At 29.8% G+C, this 15,954-nt stretch overlaps 2 protein-coding genes across 6 annotated transcripts in view; one reads left to right on the plus strand and one right to left on the minus strand.

Annotated features, from left to right (window-relative positions):
* Positions 1-7,485, minus strand: part of LOC111685712 (protein Smaug) — a 21,873-nt gene extending 14,388 nt beyond the window's left edge. Inside the window, exons 1-2 of one of the 5 annotated variants that reach the window (XM_046951087.1) lie at positions 7,198-7,476; positions 4,006-4,255 (exon numbers count right to left, since the gene is read on the minus strand). The gene's annotated coding sequence lies outside the window, so the exon portion shown is untranslated. Of the gene's footprint in view, positions 1-4,005; positions 4,256-7,197 lie in introns of all 5 variants that reach the window. The other 4 variants (XM_046951088.1, XM_046951085.1, XM_046951084.1 and 1 more) reach the window with 4 other exon arrangements.
* Positions 7,486-9,072: 1,587 nt separating this feature from the next.
* LOC111689767 (ubiquitin-protein ligase E3B) lies at positions 9,073-15,741 on the plus strand. Its single transcript, XM_023452231.2, has 8 exons — positions 9,073-9,559; positions 10,432-10,692; positions 10,793-11,045; positions 11,109-11,489; positions 11,546-12,153; positions 14,254-14,372; positions 14,488-14,870; positions 14,926-15,741. Exons 1-8 carry the CDS (start codon positions 9,399-9,401, stop codon positions 15,739-15,741), a joined length of 2,982 nt encoding a protein of 993 aa, XP_023307999.2. The 5' UTR covers positions 9,073-9,398.
* The last annotated feature ends 213 nt before the right edge of the window (positions 15,742-15,954 follow it).

Here is a 15,954-nt window from a genome sequence, read left to right on the forward strand (position 1 = left end):
AGTCTATAGTCTAGTCTATAGTCTAGTCTATAGTCTAGTCTATAGACTAGTCTATAGTCTAGTCTATAGTCTAGTCTAAAGTCTAGTCTATAGTCTAGTCTATAGTCTGGTCTATAGTCTAGTCTATAGTCTAGTCTATAAACTAATCTAGTTTATAGTCTAGTCTTAAGTTTAAACTATAGTCTAGTCTTAAGTTTAGTCTATAGTCTAGTTTATAGTCTCTTCCAGTGTATAATCGCTGTGGAAGAGTGATCGATAGAAAATAACATGTGTGTACTTATTAAATTTATGCAAAACCTTAAATTCCTTAAAAATAAATTTATAAAAAGCATATAAAATTAAATATTATTTTCAAAATGTTTTTAAGAATTTTTATTTATTTTTATAAATATTTTATAAATTTAAGTCAATCAAAAACTAAAAATGTTTCATATAATAAAATTGTATTTGAAAAAAAACAAAAGAAATCCCTCACACTAAGCGCCCCACTGTCTGTCTGTGTGTGTTGGATTGTGTGACAATAGCAGCAGCAAGTGTCCGACCATCCGTCAGTCTGTGTTTACAATCTCTCGATATTTGATTTTAAATTTATTTTGCTATGTTTAAAAATGTATAAATAAATTGTTTTTATAAATAAAAACTGTATACCTCAAATAAAATTAAAAAAAAACAACAACAATAAAATTAATAACAACAACATAAAACGAACGAATTGAAGATGAAAATAAATTAACAAATTAAATAAATACAAAACATACAACCACAATACAAAAGAATGAATAAAAAAAATTCGAACAATATATAGTATGAACTTGTACAATAATCCGCGTACACATATGAAAATATAAAGAAAGAAAAGATAATACGAAAAAAATACGATCTAAATACAATTAATAAATCCATGCCATGTACTAAATAAATAATTTATTTAACAAATTACTAATGAAATAATAATATTTAAAATCTACATTTAAAATGACTATGAAAAAGATTATAATACACGTGTATAGATATGAATATTCGTAAGGCGTTTTTTTTTAACTGGATCAAAATTTTATTTGGTGTGATTGTGTGTGTTTTTTTATTATTTCTGATAAGCAAGTAACATCGCTAAAAACTCTCCCTATCTATAAGTTTTATAGTTTTTTAACTATTATGTAAATTATTTTCATGATTTTTTTAAAAGTGTTCGAGTAGAATTTAAAACTTTGTTGGATTTACAAATTCACAAGTTGCATGCAAAAGTTTTTATTTAAGTTTTTTCTGTCTCTTTATTTTTTATACATTAAGCTTGTCTAGTGGAATCTTATTAGGATTTAGTACGAGAAGAATGCTAACAAACAAACAAACTACAAAAATATGCAAAAAAACTCTAACAAATAACATTGACATTATTGGAAAATAATTGTTAAGAGATGTGTGGTGGAAGTTAGACACAAGAATTTGTCATAACCTAAAAATTTTATTAGCAAAATCAATTTCCAAAACATAAAAATATATGTAAGTGTAAAAATAAATATGATATAGCATTTTTAATGGTTTCTTAAATTTATTAAAATCGTTTATAATAACATGTTAAAGTTAATGAAATCAGTTATAGAAAATTGAGCCCCCTTCAATAACCGTTATCAAGAGCCATAACCAAAAAGTCTACAGTCTAGTATATAGTATAGTCTCTAGTTTAGTCTACAGTCTTGTCCATAGTCTAGTTTATAGTGTAGACTATAGTCTAGTCTATAGTTTAGTCTATAGTCTAGTCTATAGTCTAGTCTATAGTCTATAGCCTAGTCTATAGTACAGTTAACATTCTAGTCTATTGTCTAGTCTAGAGTATAGTTTACAGTCTAGTCAATTGCCTACTTTATAGTCTAGTCTATAGACTAGTGTATATTCTAGTCAATAGCCTAGTATATAGTCTAGTCTATAGTCTAGTCTAAAGTCTAGTATATAGTCTAGTCAAAAGTCTAGTCTATAGACTAGACTATAGTTTGGTCTATATTTTTGTCTAAAGTCTAGTCTATAGCCTAATCAATAGTCCACTTTATAGTCCAGTTTATTTAAATCGTTTATAATAACATGTTAAAGTTAATGAAATCAGTTATAGAAAATTGAGCCCCCTTCAATAACCGTTATCAAGAGCCATAACCAAAAAGTCTACAGTCTAGTATATAGTCTAGTCTCTAGTTTAGTCTACAGTCTTGTCCATAGTCTAGTTTATAGTGTAGACTATAGTCTAGTCTATAGTTTAGTCTATAGTCTAGTCTATAGTCTTGTTTTTAGCCTGTAGTCTAGTCTATAGTCTATAGCCTAGTCTATAGTACAGTTTACAGTCTAGTCTATTGTCTAGTCTAGAGTATAGTTTACAGTCTAGTCAATTGCCTACTTTATAGTCTAGTCTATAGACTAGTGTATGTTCTAGTCAATAGCCTAGTCTATAATCTAGTCTATAGTCTAGTCTAAAGTCTAGTATATAGTCTAGTCAAAAGTCTAGTCTATAGACTAGTCTATAGTTTGGTCTATATTTTTGTCTAAAGTCTAGTCTATAGTCTAGTCTATAGTCTAGTCTATAGTCTAGTCTATAGTCTAGTTTATAGTCTAGTTTATAGTCTAGTCTATAGTCTAGTCTATAGTCTAGTCTATAGTCTAGTCTATAGTCTAGTCTATAGTCTGGTCTATAGTCTAGTCTATAGTCTAGTCTATAGTCTAGTCTATAGTCTAGTCTATAGCCTAGTCTATAGTCTAGTTTATAGTCTATTCTATAGTCTAGTCTATAGCCTAGACTATAGTCTAGTCTATATTCTAGTCTATAGTTTAGTCTATAGCCTAGTCTATAGCCTAGTCTATAGCCTAGTCTATAGCCTAGACTATAGCCTAGTCTATAGCCTAGACTATAGCCTAGTCTATAATATAGCCTATAGCCTATAGTCTAGTCTAAAGTATAGTATGCAGTTTTGTCTATAGTCTAGTCTATAATCTAGTAATCAAGTCTGTAGCTTAGTCTATAGTATAGTCTATAGTCCAAAGTCTAGTCTATAGCCTAGTCTTTAGTCTTGTCTACAATTTAGTATGTAGTCTAGTCTATAATATATTCTATACTCTAGTCTACGGTACAGTCTAGTATAGTCTATAATCTATTCTTTAGTCTTGTCTATATTTTAGACTATAGTCTAGTCGTTGGTTAGGTCTACAGTTTAGTCTATATTATAATCTTTAGTCTTTCTTTTAAATCTAAATTTTATTACCTTTGAAATTTCTCTAAAAACTTAACCAATAAATAATTAAACACTTGACAATATTTATAAAAAACAAAAAAAAAATTACTAAAAATATCGATAAAAAATAAATTTTGAATGAATAAAGTCATTAAAAGTTCTGTATTGTTGGAGTATTGATAAAATTTTATACAACAATATAGATCCCCATTTAAGGTGCTAATGAGAATTGTATATTGAGTTTAAGGCGCAAAGTTGTTGTAGCAACTAATTTATTTGTTGTATTTTGTTATTAAATTAAATAATAAACAAAAAAAACTGTTTTGATAACAAATCGATCAAATTCGCATGATGAAATATAATTTTTATATTTAATAATACAACAACAATAGTAATGAAATAAAAATGGCATTGAATTTGAAATGAGACAGACAACGGCGACGACTTGAAAAATTTTAACTAGAGTGAGAGAAAGAGATGCTGCAAATAGAGCAAATTAGAAAGAGGTATAAATTTAAAATGTAAATTTTATACTAAATAGAAAATAGTAGAATAAATTTAAATATTTAAAAAAAGTGTGTTAAAATAAAATATGTAATTTTTTTTAAATATTTTTTTTTTTTTAATAAAAAAAAAAATAATAGAATAATGTATAAGTACTAAAAATTATGAGACCCTTTGGCGGTTTTTTAATATATAAAACCTAACCTTAAAATTCCAATATTCAAACGGTATTTATTCCAATATATAGCTTTTAATTTTTAAAATATTACAAATTCTTTTTTATACTTACATTTGGTGTAATATGAAAAATTGTTACTTAAATAAAAAATATCCTTAATTTCTCCAGGAAATCAATGTCAAAGTTGATGAAATTTATTTATGTAGATTTGTTTTAATTCTTGCTTAAAACTATGCCAGCACTTGGTTGGTTGTTAGGTTAATTTTAGATTTTTTTTAAATATTGGATTTATCGTAAATCACAATTTTTACGATTTTCTAAATCGATTTTTTTGGGGAAAAATATTTATAAATATTTTTTTCTTTTATTTTAATAAATTAACACATATTTTTTGGTTTTTTTGTTTAAGAACAACACAATTTAGACAATTGACACACACACATAAAAAAGGTACAAAACAGCAAGAGCAGCAAAGTAGAAATATACTGGAGTTAATATAAAAATCTATTTGAATGTGGCTTAAGCTAATAATAAATCTCCAATTTTGATTACTTAACGAAACGTTAATTATAAGGGGATATTTCAAGAAATTTAAGGAAATTTTAAAATTACAATAACAATTGTATCGAAAATACCGTTTATTAAGAAAATAAGAGAGAAAATTAAAAGAAGAGAATGTAATTGAAAAAAGATCCTTTAACCCTAAAGCTAAAAATTGTTTTTAAATGAGATCACTGATTTCTTGAGAAGAAAAAGGTCAATAACCTTTTTTAGTAACTGATCGAAATTTTTGCAATGAAATAAAAGTCGAGTTCATTAACTAAAAAAAATTGTTTTAAGAAAAAGTGTAACTTATCGAAAATTTTCCAAAAAAGATCAATCCGTAATAGATCAAAACATTTATAGAGAAAAAAGATCGAACAGTTAAAGAACGAATTAATTTTAATTAAAAAAGATCAATCTGTAATAATTGAAAGATCAATCAGTAATATATTGAAACTTTTTGAGAGAGAACAAAGATCGAACAGTTAAAGATCGAAATTATTCTAATTAAAAGAGATCAATCGGTAATAATTTTAATCCACGTTTTTCTAAATAAAAATGTTCGATCTGATCATGAGCTAGATTTTTTCTAAAGAAAAATGTTCAATGAGATTGTGATTCATGTTTAGCTATAGAAACAAGTTTAATGAGATTCTGATCTTAGTTTTCTAAATGAAAAAAGTTTGTTTAGATTCTATTAAAAGTAAAAAAACAGATTTCACAGTTAACCATGGCAAACTATAAAATGTGGTGCCGACAATTGGATCTTCGCTCCGGAACGACATGAGTCATACTCGACCAAAGATTGTCAGCACAGCAATAGCTGTATGCAACTGAAAGTTGATTTCCCCAGGAAAGAACTATCGGCCACAGTCGAACTGTTACAACAACAACATGATATGTGGTAGAGATCACTGGAGTCTAAATTGAGACCTTGCATCACCCAAAAAACTTGGGGGGTCATATGGCAGAAAAATTTCTCTAAGCACTGTAACGAGCTCCTTTCGAATTACACTGGAACAATTTCTACAAGAGGAAAGAGATATGTCACCAAAAGAGTTATCACATCTTTAATAACACGCTCTTTGATCCTCCCCTAAAGACATTTCAGGAAGTAGCTTCGTATATACAAGAAAAACATAAATAGTCATAAGCAGAATACATTTTATTAATTCCCGTATAAGAAGCTTAAAATAACAGTCAAAGAATTTTCGTCCAACAGGCTTAACACCTTATAGGTGACACATAAACCAATCCGTCTTTAACGAATGACAAGTTTGTGGTCAAGGTCCACATGATACCCAACCCAAATTCAACTGCTTTGCCAAATCTACTACTTCATTTTGTCCAATGCAATGATAGTCGTATCCTGTTGAATTAGCACAATTTTTACGCCAGCATCAATGTCAGGCAAATCCCCAGAAAGAGAACAATTTATAGTTTCAACTGTTACAACAACAAAATATGACAAATCCTTTTCAATTTCTTCTATTCTTTTCAGAATTTTTTGATTATTCTTTTATTAATAAAAATGTAAATTTATTTTTTTAAACAATTTTCTGCTGGGTATTAAAAAGAGAAATGGAATTTGCAAAAAAATTTGTGAAGAAAACAACAACTTAAAAAACGTATACAAGTTTTAAGATGCTGCTGCAAAAATACTAATGTTTTTTATTTGTTATTAGTGTAGTTACATTTTTCTACTGATGAGGGGAGACATTATAACGATTTCTCTTTGTTGTAAATGTCATAAAAAATAACAACAAATAAATGGCAAAAACTTTTTAAGCATGATTTTACATCTGTATACTGGTCGTAATACTCTTGTAGATTTGTTGTTGGTTTTCTTTATAGATCTCCGTTATAATTACTATGATTATTATTGTTTTGTTGTTGTTGTTAGTTTTGTGTTTTTTCTCTCAATTTTCTTTACAATTGTATAAAATTAACGTTATTATTTCTACTAGTGGTTGTTGTTATATTTCTTTTATTTTTTCTAGTTTTTTTTCGAGTATTTTTTCACTTGTTCGTGCAATGTTTTTGTGTTTTTACTTATTTGTTTTTGCATTTGTTTTTCTTGAAGTTTCGGTTTTCTCTTGTATTATATTTTTAGTAAATGTTTTGCTTGTTATTTTTATAATATAATTATTATGTTTATTGCTTTTTTAAACAAAATTTATTGTTTTCTTTTAAAAACCCAAATTACTTAAATACATACACACATAATAATATGAGAAAAAAACAGCCAGAAATAAAATTAAAACAATTTGTGCCATTCATTGCTATTGGCTTGAGTTCATTTAAATGTTTATTTGTTGTGTTTTTTTGATGATCTGCTAAAATATGTTTAAAATGTTGTACTTTTTTTACTATTTCTACATTGGGCTAGTACACAGATACTGCTGCTAATGACTATATGTTGATGGCGATGATGATTATATGCTGCGCTGTCTGGTGCTAGTTACCCGATTTTTCTTTTCGCAGTTAACAGCGCAGCAAAACCTTGAAATTATTTTTTATTTCATCTTTTTTTTTTTTTTTGCTGTTGCAATCTTATTTTGTTACTTTTATCATTTTTAAACATTAGAAATTAATTTCCTTGTAAAAATTCTACAACCACTGGCATTTTTTCACAAAAATTTCTTTTTGCAAAAAAAACCAACAACAACCATAATGGAGGTTTCTTCAAAATTTATTTAATACTTTTACTTTGCTGTTTGCCTTTTATACGTGCGTGTATCTGTTGTGTTTTTTTCTCACCTTTTTTTCTAAAACTTCACTCAATTATATATTTCACTTGTCACTTTTTTATTAATAATTTTTTTTTCTTTCTTTGTAAACTTTTTTTCTTTTTAATTATAATTTTCCATCGCCTAACCACGTTTCATTTCTTTTACACAGTTTTCTCTGGGTTTTTTGTTCCTCATTTTTGTTAGTGTTTTAAAATTATAAAATTTTTATAGAATGTTTTGGTTTTTTTGCACAATTTTATATTAATTTATGTGGTGTTTTTTATTTGTAGTATGTTGGAAAATTTTTTCCTATTTTCGTTTTCATTTGCTCGGATAATAATTGGGATAATGAATGAAAACGTAATTATGGTTGCTATTTTGCGTACTAAATGAACTGTGTTGCCGTATATAGTAGTAGGAATGTGTTACATTTAGGGGTTGCATTTTAAGGTATTAAATTTATTAGCCATGCAAAGGGTTAATTTCAAAAACGTAACACAATCAGTTTAAGACCTCAAACAAGATGAATATAATATAAAAATGTACATAAATTTTAGGAAAAAATCTGAAATTACAAATTTCATTAAAAAAATTAAACGAAATTTATCCAGACGCTTACTGCCGGTCCACACTAGAAAACTTTTGATTTTGCGTGAGAGAGAAAGAATATTATTCATCTCTTGTTTTGTTATTCTTCTCATTCGTACCACAACAAATCAATGCAATTAATACATAGTTTCTGAAACAAAAGTTTCTATGTGTGGACATTAAATAGGGTTCTATAGTTGAAACGAAAAGTCGACTTTTCGACTTTTTGCATTTTATGAAAACGACTTTTGCACTTTTTCCGTCTTTTGACTTTTTTCGACTATTTTCGACTTTCCGACTTTTTCCGACCAGAGTTAAAATTTTATAAAGTTGTCAGAAGCGTAAATTTATAATATTGCCATTTAACATTATATTATTATTACTATTATTATTTTCTATTTGTTGCATTTTTTTGAGTTTTTTCGACTTCTTTCTATTTTCGACTTTTTTAGACTATTTTTGACTTTTTCCTACAATTTTCGACTTATTCCGAATTTTTCGACTTCTTTCGACTTTTTCCGACTTTTTTCGACTTTTTCAGACTTTTTTCGACTTTTCGACTTTTATTTACAAAGTCGACTTTTCGACTTTTTTTTTAGACGATAGTCGAGTTATCGACTTTTTTGGAACAAAATAGTCGACTTCGACTTTTCGAAAGTCGGTTTATAGAACCCTAACATTAAGTATACTTCAAAAGAGAATTAAGAGAAAGTTTCTCAACAAAAGTTTCCAAGTGTGGACCAGGTCTTAGTGAAAACTTTCAATGGAAACAAGTTCAATAGGATTTTATTCACAGAAAAAGCTCTATCAGATTCGGATCAAAAGATGTATAGAGCAAAAAGTTAAAACAGATTCTGATCCAATATTGTGCAAAGAAAAGTATAAATCAGGCTCTTACCGAAATTTGTCTAAATATATAATATTAAATATTGGTTGTTGGTAAAAAATACAAAAAATTGAGAGTGTCCCCTTTTAAGAGAGTTTTGAAGCAGTTAATTAAAATGCAAACTGTTTTTTATTTCCGACAAAAGTTTTTTTTTTTTTAAATTCAAACATAATCTTTCATTTTTTTAAATTCCCTACAATAAGATGGTTAAAACACCTTTTTACCGACATGGAATAAACACTGTATTATCATCACTCTCATTCATCAACTCTGTACTCTTAATTCTCTTTTGCATTTGTTTTGCATTTCTTTCAATTACATTTCCCATCATACGTAAACAAACCCATAGCTCTATAAAAAGGTATTTAAAATAGTACTAAATAGTTTTTCTTTTTACTACATTATAAAACAACTTGGCATTTATTGTTGCACAAAAAAATTTTACTGCACTCTGAAGAAAATTTAGTTTTTTAACAAATTTTATTAGTTTTTCCTATTTAAAAATGATGAAAACGTAAAATATACAAAGAAATAAGATGCTAGAAACATAATTAAATAAAATTATGTATAATTGTGCTATAAATAAAGTGGACTGATTAACTTTTTCCAAAGTTCATACATACACACACACACAAACGCAGAAAGTAAAGAAGATAATTATAAATATAGAAGTGCATCAATTAGTTCCAGTAGACAATTAGAAAATTTTATGTTTGTTTTATAAAAAAAAACTTTATAACTAAATTTATGTGACAATGTTTACCAATACGGAATCGCAGAAAACTTCATTTTTGGAACAGACAAAGGCAGCGCGTGAAGAAAGAGCTTTGGAAAAGCGCAGAGAATGGGCAGCCATAAAACTTCAATCCTCCATTAAAGGTTTCCTAGCACGTAGGCGTTATCAAAAGCAAATAATGTAAGTATAAAGTATTAAATATGTATATAAAAGTACCCTTTGATGTATGTGCATTTTTTTAACCCTACACCACTTTAGTGGGGAGGGTATATTGGGTTTGTGCTGATGTTTGTAACATACAAAAATATTCGTCCTATACCCACCTTAAAGTATACCAATCGGCTTAGAATCAGTTTATGAGTCGATTAAGCTATGTCCGTCCGTCTGGCTGGCTGTCCATGTAAACCTTGTGCGCAAGGTACAGGCCGCAATTTTCAACATAATTGGATGAAATTTGGCACGCACGCTTCTTTTGGCCCAAGGTCGAAGCCTATTGTGGTTAAAATCGGTCCATTATTTCGACTAGCCCCGATACAAGCGTACCCCCCCCCAAATAGGGCCTTTTGGCTTATAATTAATTTAAATGAACTATTTTGTTAACAAAAGTCGACAAAACTTAGTTTTATAGAACTTTAAATGACACTACCGATTGTTGTAACGATCGGCCTTCATTTGACCCTATCCCCCATACAAACTCCCCTTCAGAAAATGACCTAATGGAAATTCACTTACAAACACTTTTAAATTCTACATAGAAGAAGACTTAACTCCCCCTACCAACATTTTTAAGGATAGGGCCATATTTTGCCCTATTCCCCTTTGAGCCCTCTTGTAAAAAATATCTTTTTTAGCCAAAAAAAAAGTAAAAATATTCCGAAATAAAGTTAAAAAACAAACCAAATGCTTTATTTTTTTAAATAATCCCCATTTTTAACATACATACTGACTGGTGTAGGGTATTATATGGTCGGCTACGCCCGACCATGGTAAAAATATCATATTTTTATCATGCGCCCGACTATACATTCATACTTGTTTCTTCTTGTATTTAGCGAGGATTTTGATAGACTTATAGCCAGTAGCAGTGGTATGGAAACAGGTGTCGTGGATGATAAAAAGGATTTAATTCATTTACATGCGTCATCTACGGTTTATCCAGTTGTAAGGCGTTTCTTAACCAACTATAAATTAGACAAACATTGCGATGAAACACGCGAACGTTTTGAGCGTTTATGTCGCTATTTAAATAAATCTATGGAAACGGAAGCTCCCAAGTTATCATATGCCACCTTGTGTTTGCAAAAGGATAAAAGGTATTTTGTTAAAAATAAAAAGTTTTATTTGATTATTGAAAAATAAAAATAAAGAAACTTAAATTTAAGATGTTAAACTAAAATATTTCATTTCTATTAGTCTTCCTTGGATAGCGCACATTAAAACTCTGCTTAACTTTAATCTAAGATTATTGGAAGACATTAAACCGGAAAGTCATACAGATAGTATATCTTTGGCATTATATCTTCATACATTAGTAGTTTTTACCTCACCGAAATCATGGGGCATTATGAGAATAAAACAATTTGAAAAATTACAACCAGTAATGCAGAAAATTTGTTGCAACATACAGGGCGATCTAATACAAAACAATTTTTTCAAAGTAATGAGAGTAAGTAGTTGAAAAACAATGAAAAGAGGAATGTTATAGTAATAAAATCTCTTCTTTTTCAAGTCCATACTTATAAAAGGTACTTCCCGTGAAGAATTGACTTTAAAGCCTGTATCACTTATAGCGGTGATGACTTTATGTACTAGACCTTTATTAGATGGTGATTTTTCACGCAATATAATGGCACAATTTTTAATAGAAATACTATCCGTACCAGCATTAGTTTATCATTTGAGTAACACTGCCCCTCAGTGTATAGAACAAATGTCTTCAATGTGGATATTGAAAAGAGCCTTAGGGATTTCCGAAGATATGGAATGGTTTAATGACTTTGGTAAAAATATGCCCGGCACCAAAAGTTTGGCATTATTGGGCAATATTATTAATTTATTTAATATAGAAAATCTAAATGAAGCCAAACTGTTGGCCTATCCCTTATTGACGGTGAGTAGTAAGCAATTCAAATAAAGGCATTTTTATAATGTAAACTCTATTTACAGAACACAGTAACTTTGTTATTTGAAAATATACCCAGTAATTCCACCTCCAAGGGAGTCTTTACCCAATGGCATGAGCTTTTAGGTTGGCATACACCCTCCAAAGATCCTGCACAAAATCAATGTGTTGCTTTGATTAAAAAACAATTTCACATGCTGTGGGGCATACGTTGTTTGCAAATATCCTTAGGTGATTTTCTCAAAGAAGTCAATGTGAATTTTGAACGCATAGAATTTCATCCACCTAGTCAAGCCTCCACTAGCAATTTATTGCGTCGTGCTTTAGATCGCAGTTCAACTCGCACCAGTCTTAGTAAAAATTCCAAAGTTAATTGGCGTAAATTAGATGCACCGGAAGTTATACAAGTGTCACGTATATGTGCCATGTATTATGCCGCATTAAATACTTTATCTCAATTGAAATTGGAAATTTTAACGGGCATTTGTTTTGTCGATAAGGTTTTCTATGATCTCTGGCTGTTTATTACGTCGTTGGGTCCCAATTGTGCTTTAAAAGAGTTTTTGGAATTGTTTAAATGTGAAGATTTTCAGCGTAAGCCTCAGACGTCTATGTTAATGTTGTTTTGTGATAGTATGACACATTATGTTACGTGAGTATTCTTTTAAATCATATTTTTTTACCCTTTACCTTCGTGAGAACGGCATATATAAGTTTGTCATTCCGTTTTCCGATCCTATAAAGTATATATATTTAGGATCCTTATAGATAGTGGAGTCGATTAGGCCATGTCCGTTTGAATTTATGTATGTTTGTTGAAATCAGTTTTTAGAGGACCCTAGATATCGGCGAGATCCGAATCTTCAATAATTCTGTTAGACATGCTTTCGGGAAGATCTCTATTTAAAATCAACAAAATGGGTCCATAAATAACGGAGATATGAGCAAAAATCCTACACAACCTCTGAAAATTTCATCAAAAATTAAGATTTTTTATTTATGCTCAGAAAGAAATTGGAAAAAAACAAAATACATTTTTAAAATTTTCGACTATTTTTAACTTTTTTCAACTATTTTCAAGTTTTTGACTTCTTCCGACTTTTTACGTTTTTTCGACTTTTTTCGGCTTTTCGACATTTTCCGACTTTTTAATTTTTAGACTTTTTTCGAGTTTTCAATTTTTTTCAAATTTTTAACCATTTTCGACTTTTTTTCGAGTTTTTCCAACTATTTTAGACTTTTTGACTTTTTTTACACTTTTTTTAAATTTCGACTATTTTTGACTTTTCTACCATTTTCGAGTTTTTTCTAATTTTTTACTATTTTTGACTTCTTTCGACTATTTTTTTTTTAATTTTTTCGAGTTTTTCCGACTATGTTAGAGTTTTTCGAATTTTTGACTATTTTCGAATTCTTTCGACTACTATTTGACTTTTCAAGTTTTTCCGGCAATTTATAGATTTTGCTTTTTTCCACTTTTTAAAATTTTCGACTAATTTTGACTTTTTAACTACTATTTTCGAGTTTCGACATTGTTTCGACCTTTTCCGACTTTTTTCGAATTCTACTTTTTTTTTACATTCTTCCGACTTTCTACAACTTTTTGACTTTTTTCGACTTTTATTTACAAAGTCGACTTTTCGACTTTTTTCATAGACGATTATCGAGTTATCGACTTTTTTGGAACAAACTTTTCAACTTTTTTCGACAAAAAGACGATTGTTCGATTATTCGAAAGTCGATTTATAGAACCCTACCAGAAACATGAAATTAAGTATGTAGAGCCCGGATTAGACGAGAACAAATCAATGGGGATTTTTTGCTACTTTTTCGTTTTACAAAAGGTACTTTTTAAATTTTCTATAATATTAAACCTAGAAACATGAAATGAAGAAGGTAGCGTCGGAATTAGGTGGGAACCGGAAAAAGTTATACTTATTGGTACTTTTTTTTTAAAATTACTTTTTGAATTTTCTATAATATTGAACCAAGAAATATGAAACTAAGTATGTAGAGTCTGAATGATGTATGTCCACTCGGAGACTATAAGGTTCAGTGTGATTCCCTTCAATAAAAATGAAGATTCAGAAACTACCACAACACAAGAATGAAAAACAACAGATATTTAAGAAAAATACATAGTTCCTTTATATATAATAAAGGAAATCCTTATTCCCATACAAAAACCCAGTCAAAGAGGCTACTAATTCACTTGAATTAGTAGAGTAGACTGCGAGGGTTAAGTCCCGCAATTTACCCCAGTTCGCCATGGAACCTATTCCCTAGCCATTTCGATCGTGATCATGATCGATCGTCTATTCTTCCTCCTCATCTTCGCATAACCTGCTGACACTACTGTCCCACTTACGACAAAGGTTCTAACTGAGCAGTGTCCAGTTAGAATCTCTATCAGAGACCTTAGACTGCGTCTGTCCAGTCCTATAAATATTTTGGTAGCTCCCATATCAAGTTTTGGCCACAGGGCCTTTGATATTTTGCAATCCAATCTACTATTCCAGGACTGGTTAATGATGTCGCAAATTACATCGAATATTAAACTATTATAGTGACAAATGGTTGATTTTACCATCCTTTCCCTGTCATCTATAGGTGACAGTGATGTAAAAGAGGAGTTTTTGATACCAACTGTTTTTTTTTTAACACACCATGGTGAAGGGTATATAAGATTCGGAACAGTCGAATATATAACTTTTACATGTTTTATTTAATTTTTGTTTTCTTCTTATTTTAGAGTTCTTGACGAACACGAAATGTACACTGAACAGAAATTGTTTCAATTGAATGATTTTGTTATGTTGACGTATTTTTTAAATAATATTTTGTATAAAATCATTAATGAGGATATATTTGGTAAGTGTCTAAGGCCAGTTTTAAAGCCTAAAATCAACCATCAAACTTCCTTATATCATTTTATTTTCCAACAAAAAACTAACTTTTTATTTCATTTGTATCTCATTATCTTAAGGCACCACAAAAAATATCACCCAATCACCAGTTTTTATATCTCTGCATACCTTAATGTTGTGTCTATATAAAAGAGATTGTCGTCGACGTTTTACTCCTACCAACCATTGGCTAATACACGAAGTGAAACCTTCAACATTTATAAACGACTTGGAAAAGGGTAAACGTCATGCAGTTATATTGCTGCAAAAAATGCCTCATATAATACCGCATGAAGATCGTGTTAAATTGTTTAGGAAATTTGTACAAAATGAAAAAGCGGTATTGGGTTTGACAGAATCAGCCTGTGCCTCTCCCAGATCGGCATTGATTGTTATACATCGTGAAAGGATTGTCGAGGATGGCTATAGACAATTGGCGGCTCTTAAGCCACATGCTCTTAAGGTATTTCCTATTAAATATTGGAATAATTATCTCTTAAACTTTCTTTTCGATACAGGGTGTTATACGCGTACGTTTTATTAATCAACAAGGTTTACATGAGGCCGGCATAGATCAAGATGGTGTTTTTAAAGAGTTTCTAGAGGAGACAATTAAAAAAGTTTTTGATCCCTCTTTAAATCTTTTCAAAACAACCTCGGATCAACGTTTATATCCCTCTCCCATCTCTTATGTTCAAGATAATCACCTACAATTATTCGAGTTTGTTGGTCGGATGTTGGGTAAAGCTGTTTATGAGGGCATAGTGGTAGATGTACCATTTGCCTCTTTCTTCCTTTCCCAGCTATTGGGACAAACTCATCAGGTTTTATATTCCTGTATGGATGAACTGCCCTCTTTAGACGCTGAGCTATATAAAAGTTTGACCTTTATTAAACACTATGAACAAGATGTGTCTGATTTAAATTTAACATTTTCCGTCGACCAAGATGTTATGGGTAAAATTGTTACGCATGAATTACATACGGGTGGTAGAGTGCGTCCTGTAACCGATCACAATAAATTGGTGTATATACATTATATGGCTTATTTCCATATGAATACACAAATTCGGGAACAGACTCAAGCTTTTAATCGTGGTTTTCGTAGTATAGTTAATCCTGAATGGTTATCGCTGTTTTCGCCTCCCGAATTGCAACGCTTAATATCGGGCGATACGGTACCGTTGGATTTGAAGGATTTACGTAAACATACTCAGTATTATGGAGGATTTCATGATTCACATCGCGTTGTTGGTTGGCTGTGGGATATTTTGGCTAAAGATTTTACGGAAGAGGAGAGGAAACTGTTTTTGAAGGTTAGTAGTTCAATTTAGGGCTAATCTATCGACTAGATTATATACCAGACCATAGATTAGTCTACAGACTCGATTTTAGACTATATAATAGGCGATATACTAGATAGACTATAAACTAGATTTTGCTAGACTAGACTATAGACTAGACTATAGACTAGACTATAGACTAGACTATAGACTAGACTATAGACTAGACTATAGACTAGACTATAGACTAGACTATAGACTAGA

The sequence above is a fragment of the Lucilia cuprina genome, chromosome 5 (assembly GCF_022045245.1).
Source record: "Lucilia cuprina isolate Lc7/37 chromosome 5, ASM2204524v1, whole genome shotgun sequence".
NCBI lineage: Eukaryota > Metazoa > Arthropoda > Insecta > Diptera > Calliphoridae > Lucilia > Lucilia cuprina.

Coding starts and splice junctions, on each gene's coding strand:
- LOC111689767 (XM_023452231.2), top strand. CDS start 9,399: ATGTTTACCAATACGGAATCGCAGAAAACTTCATTTTTGGAACAGACA. Junction 10,693..10,792: donor TGTTTGCAAAAGGATAAAAG/GTATTTTGTTAA, acceptor CATTTCTATTAG/TCTTCCTTGGATAGCGCACA. Junction 14,373..14,487: donor CATTAATGAGGATATATTTG/GTAAGTGTCTAA, acceptor CATTATCTTAAG/GCACCACAAAAAATATCACC.